Raw genomic sequence first — 8,110 nt, forward strand, 5'->3', positions numbered from 1 at the left:
GCATATATGACAATATACAGCAACAAGTTTTAGCTTCTAGTATTCGATATGTTAATGAGGAGGAGGAACTTAAGATGCAAGCAAATTGAATATTAAAGAGAGAATATCACTCAGTCATAATGCGAGTAATGGTAAATCCGTGTATTTCTATTTGTTTTGACTCAGTTTGAAAGCGAAGATTCATGCAACAACCTCTTTCATTTACGTAATGGATTTCTCATCGATATTCATCACTGTAGCCATTTTTGTCGCTCCATATGTTATTATTTTTACCTTTTAATGTTATTGATAATGTTATTATTAGTTTCCCCGTGTTTGTTTATTTGGTTTTTGGTTTCATTTATTTGCGTTTTCGTTAGCAACATAGTTAATGAGCTTATTGATTAGATAATATGTATATTTCTTATTTACCTACGTGTCGTGACATTTACAGTCTATTATGTTGTGCCATAATGTTAATATACAGACTCTCAAAAATAAGTTTAACTCACGCATACATATTTTACACATACACAGGGGGAGATAAAGAGATATACCAAGAAAGAGAGACGACATATGTATCTTGGCAGAAGAAAATCATTTTTCTTTTCTAATTAATCTTTAGACTTAGTATCATAATGCAAGCGACTATGAAACAAAATGGAAAATCTTCTGAACATAATAAAGGAAAGAGAAAAATGTTCACATTAATGAAAATATTCTTTCCAAATTCAACGAATGTTTTGTATTTTTCAGATGGTTCTGCAGTTCATTATGGCAGATGTCCAAAGACGTTCGAACTGGATGGGGATGATTGCTACAAAGTTATCTCTGTCCAGGCCACATGGGAGGAAGCCAAGGTAAATAATTACGATAATAATGCTTTCTGAGTAATTTAGGTTCCAGTTCTTAATTTGAAACAGGTAATGAAGTCTCATATTGCTTTCAACTTTCCAGAAATGTTACTTTGGAGTCTAAAGGTGTTCATATCTAGATATCTCATATTAGAAAGACTTACAAACAGCACTGCATTGTTTAAATATTTTTGGCGACACATTACTCCAAACATATGTTATTTTCAAAAAATATTAAAGAGAACAACAAAAAACAATTAAAATCAATAAAGTCATGTTGATAAAGACTTTTGCGGAGTCTCTGGTTTTGCGGTTACGATTTGGATACGTACGAAATTGAGAATAATAGTTATAAATCTTGTTCCCTTGGGGTGTGGCTGGGGTAATATGGTAAGGGGTATCAGAGAATTTAAAGGAAGAAGAGGCTAGAAAATGTTAAACGTATAAATTCAAGCGTCTTGCTGATTAATTGTACAGGTCGATTTACAGACGACAGCGTGTACATAAATTTCCGATATGATTTCTTAACAGCAACACACACACACACACACACACACACACACACATATATATATATATATATATATATATATATATATATATATATATATATATATATATATATATATATATATATATGTATATATTATATGTGTGTGTATGTATGTGTGTGTCTCTATATACTTTAATAACAGAACAACTTCTCACCATTTGCAAAAAGAAGACTATATGGCTAGGTCATTGGCATAGTGCGGCAGGAATCTGCAGTACAAGAGAGAGAGAGAGAGAGAGAGAGAGAGAGAGAGAGAGAGAGAGAGAGACAGACAGACAGAGAGAGACAGAGAGACAGAGAGAGAGAGAAAGTTGTAGGGAGCGAGATAAACAAATCACAAAAATAAACTAAACTAAATTAAATTTACATAAAAATCCTATATGTTATGGATGACTACGTATTCCTCGAGTACACTTGAAATGGAGAAAGAACATGGGAACTTATAGGTATGACTCGATCATTAACACTACTTATTTCGGCTTCAAGATATGTTCGAGATAACCTGTTGGAGAAAGAGTGAATGTCGCTTTTTCTGAACATAAGTTGCCCGAGGATATACTTATATCATATTACTTCGCATGCACGTTCAGCTTTATCAGAGGTTATTGTTATTGTTTGGGAGATGGCAAGGTTAGAGTATTGAGTTGGAAACTGTATGTGTCACCATCGGCGAAAGATAATATGAAGTAGAATTAAAGCATTATAATATAAAATCTATGTTGCTTCTTTGTTATCCAAGAGAATAAATGTACAGAAATTCTAGAACTTAGCTTGTTACGAATTGAATTATATTAACAACTTGATTTCATTTTTCATGACCAAATAATTCCATTATTTTTACAATATATTTAATTTTTACAAAATAATATTGAGATACTACATATATGCTCTTCTAATCCCACGTTTGAAACATGTAAAGTATGGCAACATTGTGACTAAATCTGATTTAGTGAATTATATTCGGACTACGTGCAACCTCTGGAAAGATTAAGATTTAGTTGGAAAAAACACGGACGTTTTACAAATCTGTTACATTAATGTATTAAGTACATGCATTCCCTTGTCAGCCTATGCTGTTCAAGATAGCATTTTGTATTCTGTTTAAATTCTGCGCAATTCCTGATGTGCACTAAATAAAATTTCCTTTCCTTAATAAGCATGTGCTTTCCATGATGTTTAATAGCTCTTTCTAACCAATATATTGCCGGCGTTTCGGACTGTGTTTATCTGGAACTGATCTATTGCATATTTGTCTCAAGAGAAATTACAAAGTTATTTTTTTTAATTTTAACGACAAAGAGCAAAACGAACTAGCAAAATATTCAACAGAATGCTGATGCGCTTATAACTGTAAAACTCATACAGGTACAAACAAATGATCACACAAGCATACAGTCAGTAAAACCTGATTTGAACACGGACATGTATGCAAATAATAATGTGTTGTTTGACATATATAATATATTGAACAGGAACATGAAAGTTGCATGAAGGAATTTAATTAGATACAATATTAATCCAAGGATCTATACTGCTTTATGATTTTCATATATTTAAGAAATAATTATTTCGATTGAATTTAGTGTGTGGGTTCAAGGAATATAATTTAGAGATACAAAGGAGTTTGGTCGTTTTAGTTTCAAACTCAAATTTCTTCAAATACATTATCTGATAATTATGGATTTAAGTATGCTTCAGCTTGTGAAGGAGAAAATCGTCTAGAATTATTCTAATTTCCTGTAAAAGTACCGGGAAATTATATTGAGACGAGTAGAAAATACCTTTGAGTTTTGCTTTGCACGAGCAACCCATGTTTGTTGAGTTACAAAATATTCGTTCTCTCGTTAGAGTTTAGTATCCATGCAATTTAGCTTAATGTTGTCGATGTAATGAAAGTAATGATTATGATACAGTATTGTATCAAGACTTTGCTGCAATAATGTTTTCTTTATAAAAATTATTTATTTTGTTTCAATTAATGAATGTCACAAAATTATAAAAGAAATATTATATGCGGTGCTACAACGCCAAGATTTTTCCTTGAGGTATACTTATTACGTTAAACATAATATTTTTTTTCATATTAGGCAGGTTCCGATTGTTTTATGCTATACATGGATCATATTAATTAGCATTCTCACATAAATTAGTCATTTCATTAGTATTTTGCTCAGCTGTCGACTAGTTGTATTTATTTTTCTTGCTTTTCTGTAACGTATTAGAGGATCTGATAATAACACATTATTATCCCCATACATTTTTTTTCTTCAGGTATACTGTAACGTGATTGGAGGCGACATTGCACGAATCACTAGTAACAGTGATCAGACCATAATTTATGGGCTCGTTAACAAAAATCATGGCATAACATATACTTTCATGATATTCTTGTTATATTGCGGTGTTGCCTCCCAATTTATTTCTACTTTCATATAACAGATGCACTTACTTTTAAATTTTTCCACATGAAATATTTCGGCAATTAGATTTATTATCATACATTTTCTATCTGACTCTACCTATTTCTAGCTATCAATAATCGCAAAGAACGTGATTTTTCCGGGTATTACCAACCCGGTAAATATACTGTCATCAGATATTTATCACTTATTTATAATATGGAGCGATATAATGTTTGAAGAGTATCTGTTTTTACTGAGTTTTCAGCATGGATTCAAATAACCAACTTTATCGAGAAATAAAATAGAGCAACAGTACATCTCGTTGATTTTACTTTCAAATTTTTGTTTTCTTCCGGAATAATATGAATCATGAAAAATTGATATCGAATAAATTGAGGAATTTATTTAAGAAACGGAAAACCAATAGAGTGATTTTATGTGTAGCCGAAGAGTTTATATCCTGACATATTGTCTGCCGTCCATCCACCCTTTAGAAAACGTTCCCATGTTTTCGAAACTCTTCAAAATCGTTTTACTTTGCACAGTCACTCATCGCAAATCTAACTTGAATCTACATGAAAACGGTGCTGCGTGGACGTCCAATATGTTCGCAACAGTAGCCATCTTGAACATCATCGTTTCCCAACATATCATGCAGGAATTCAATATAGACGCAACTGCAGCCATCTTGAACGTCTACTTCTACTAAATTGCAAAACATATTGTCTGGTGAATTTCACTAGAAGAATTGTATGGTGTCTGATAGGCAAGTTATGAAACGTATACCTATCTCAATCCAATGTGTCAAACATGACGGCCATCTTAAAACTATTAGCACAGTTACATTTAAAAAAAAAAAAAAAATTCGTTTTGACTAGGGGTCTCCAGTGTTCTGCTCATCATCATATATAGTTGCCCCTAGCTATTATGGTGCCCGTCTTACATGTGATGAGGGCGACAATAAGGCAATATTAAAAATCTTGATATGGCTTTAGAAGATTGATAATGGTTTCCACACTCAGCATATAAAAAGAATAATTTTTTTGGGGGGTGGGATTTCTGGAAATCATTTCGAACCCGAAGAGCGTCAGTCCTTTCACAGGACATTTGAATGTTACCAAATACCCATGTAGGTATAATTCCTTTGCAAAAATGAACTAAAACCTAGAGGAATGATCAAGAATGTTTAATACTAGATTAATTTCCAAAGGAACATTAATCATTCTGCAGGTGTTATTATTTATTTATCGTTTCCAACGAACGTTACTGGGTCGATGGTTCGGACATGTTGCAGAGCAGGAAATGGCGATGGATGGGGTCCAATGGGGCTACTGTACCGTTTTCGTTTTCATTTACCAACTGGCAATCTGGAGAGCGCAACCAGAAAAATGAAAAATGTGTAGAAGTTCGTTGGGCCTGGAGTAGCAGGTGGAACGATGAAAACTGCGCTTCTAGGCTAAGCTTTATCTGTCAGGCACGGTAAGAAAAATATGTTATGCGGTATGTTATCTATATTTACATTCGAGTCGTATGTACTCATTTGAATTTGTTTCAGCAAAAGCCATTTGATTTACTCGTGTTCATTTAGAAAATATTAGTTGGCTGTTTCCAGTTGTATAGGCCTAAATTACCTTGTAATGTTTTTTTTTTTTTTTATCATTGTGATAGATATATATCAGACTTTAATCTCTGTCTCTCTTTCATCTCTCTGTCTCTCCCTGTCTCTCTGTCGCTCTATATATCATTTATATATTACATTTATTTTGCTTCAGTTTGAATTTTAAAGTGTTTTTTCTTTATTTCAGGCCTTATAAAATGGAATTCAATGACGAAATGGATCGTTAACTAGCTATCAAAAATAAACTTGGAGATATTATACTTTCGGAGATCTCATGCCACATACATTTAATCTTGATTTCGATGATCACTAAGCAAATATTATCCAACCCGGATAGTATCACATATAGTAGGTTCAAAAATCTTATTCGTCATTAGACTGAGCTTCGTGATAGACTGGTTTTGTTCTTTTTTATAATACAAATCAGAAGGCAATATAGATAAAACATATTTTCATTATAAGATCTAGTAAAGTGTGATCGATACAGACAGTTGATCTGTCGTAAATAAAGGTTACAGTGAACAATTGGATGACAGTGGTGTCAACACTTTCAAATAAATAATATCAAACATTAACACACAAAGTAGCTTTATATGTATCGAAGCTACACGTTCGGTCACGCAAGTAACGCGAGATCCCTTGTGATGATAGTTTTGAATATTCCACGGCCACTATGTCAGCACATTTATAATCGCAGGAGAGAAATGTTTTCATTATTCTATTGTGTGCAACCATATTAAATGATTAAATTGAACAGGGGTACATCATTATTTAGCTTATCAAGCAAAGTTTACGCCTTATGTTTAGCATGGTAGCAGGAGAAACTCCTCTCCTTTAACAAGACAGAGTTATAGGATATTTGTTTAAAGAACGTTCATTGTAAACAAGTAATTCTCTACAACTAAAGCCCTTTGTCTTACTGTCACATAATCACTTACCGGTAAATAGTGCAAATAAAGAAAAGGTAGATCGCTATGTAAAATTACTGAGTTTATACTGTGCTGGATTGTTTGTCGTTTTACCTTCTGGATTGGACTGTATTTGGAAGGAAGATTTGTTATACTTTCGGTAATGTATGAATGCATCTGCATCACTTTCTGAAAGAAATCTGCTGCATTAAAGATTTTCGTTTATTATTTCTTCCTTGCAAATAACTAGCTTTGAAAAAAATTGAATCTCAGATTACATATACGTTGAAAATCATTATATTCCAACGATGTTATACTACCCGTCTTTATAGATATTAATGTCATCATATTAAACTAAAATTAACACTTCGATATGTATTTCTGCCTCTAATTTATATACACCAACCGTTTGATGTGAAATGGTTCAATTACTGATATATGAAATGTATGCCTTTAATTTTTAAAAAAATATCTCTCATTTGTACCATACAGAGTTTAAACCATCTACTTCATCCATGCAACTTTTACTTTGAACGCACAAGCAAATACGCTAAACAGCAATGATACAAAGTGTCTTCAGACACAAGCGAAATCTCAAGTTATTTTTGCAGTTATAAATCTTCAGATATATCTATCAATTTTATTTTTTGTAAAGGCTGATACCTATCAAAGGGGAGTATTACATAGTGATTCATGTATTATATTTATGCAATACCTTGTTATATATATATATATATATATATATATATATAGAGAGAGAGAGAGAGAGAGAGAGAGATATGGATATATAGAAATATAGATAAATATATAGATATATTTATACATAGATATAAGGTAAGAGAGAAACATTTATACGTCGAACCATAATCTGGTACAGTTGATCACTCGTGATGTTGTTACTTTCGCGAAGTCGGTGTAATAATAAGGAAGCGATGTAAATGACACAAAACGACAACCTGTGGCGGTGGAATCCATACTAAGAATATAACGACTATTGTTAAATAATATGCAAAGCTGAGATTAAAATGCAGACAGAAATGGATTATAAAACTGAATTATATCAACTGATCTAAAATATTATCCTACTGCTCTTGTAGGAACACTTGCGGTTGGATTACTTTTGCAGTTCGTTCAGACTTGGCTCCAGACCTTGATCAAAGAACAGAACTCTGTCCTATCTGCGTCGTTACGATGCATGACCTTCAGTGTTTTGTGCAGTGAAAGTTGAAGTTACAACCCAACATTTCTTTATTTTATTTAAAATATAATACTAAACTTCATGTTTAAAGGCTTCTGAAGAATAGTAATCGTTCTCCATCGCTCTCTCTCTCTCTCTCTCTCTCCATATATCTTTCGTTTCATTACACGTTTTGGTTACGTATTAGTTGGATAAGAATCTTAGGTTGGTCTTGATGCATGATTCCTGAAATAACCCCTACCATAAAAAAATCTGACTCAAATGCATTCTTACAGCCTGTCTTATTTATATATTACATGAGCAACATTTGTTAGCAAAATCCTTTGACAAACGGGTGATGTTTATAAACTTTAGACGCAAAATAGATAAACATAACGAAAAGAGCAACTTAAACATTTGAAAACTGAAAATAGGTTGAGTATATAATTAATGTATTAGTGTTTATCTCATAAATACACATTCAAACCCAACATCGTGACAAAGATAGAATCAACAATTTATTCAAAAATCTTTAGGGTAAGCAGAAACACATGCTCAAATTTAAATTGAGGACACATAATTACATGTCTAATGTGTATGAATAATAATGTGACTTATT

At 32.4% G+C, this 8,110-nt stretch overlaps 1 protein-coding gene across 1 annotated transcript; it reads left to right on the forward strand.

Annotated features, from left to right (window-relative positions):
- Positions 1-208: 208 nt before the first annotated feature.
- On the forward strand, positions 209-6,635 carry LOC149771570 (C-type lectin-like). Its single transcript, XM_089948343.1, has 4 exons — positions 209-261; positions 734-839; positions 3,658-3,754; positions 5,039-6,635. The coding sequence occupies exons 1-4, from the start codon at positions 209-211 to the stop codon at positions 5,269-5,271; spliced, it is 489 nt and encodes a 162-aa protein (XP_089804469.1). The 3' UTR covers positions 5,272-6,635.
- Positions 6,636-8,110: the final 1,475 nt, after the last annotated feature.

Source organism: Sinohyriopsis cumingii, unplaced genomic scaffold, assembly GCF_028554795.1.
Source record: "Sinohyriopsis cumingii isolate HCF-2022 unplaced genomic scaffold, ASM2855479v2 utg001770l, whole genome shotgun sequence".
In the NCBI taxonomy this organism is placed as follows: domain Eukaryota; kingdom Metazoa; phylum Mollusca; class Bivalvia; order Unionida; family Unionidae; genus Sinohyriopsis; species Sinohyriopsis cumingii.

Coding starts and splice junctions, on each gene's coding strand:
- LOC149771570 (XM_089948343.1), top strand. CDS start 209: ATGGATTTCTCATCGATATTCATCACTGTAGCCATTTTTGTCGCTCCA. Junction 262..733: donor ATTTTTGTCGCTCCATATGT/TATTATTTTTAC, acceptor TTTGTATTTTTC/AGATGGTTCTGCAGTTCATT. Junction 840..3,657: donor CCACATGGGAGGAAGCCAAG/GTAAATAATTAC, acceptor TTTTTTCTTCAG/GTATACTGTAACGTGATTGG.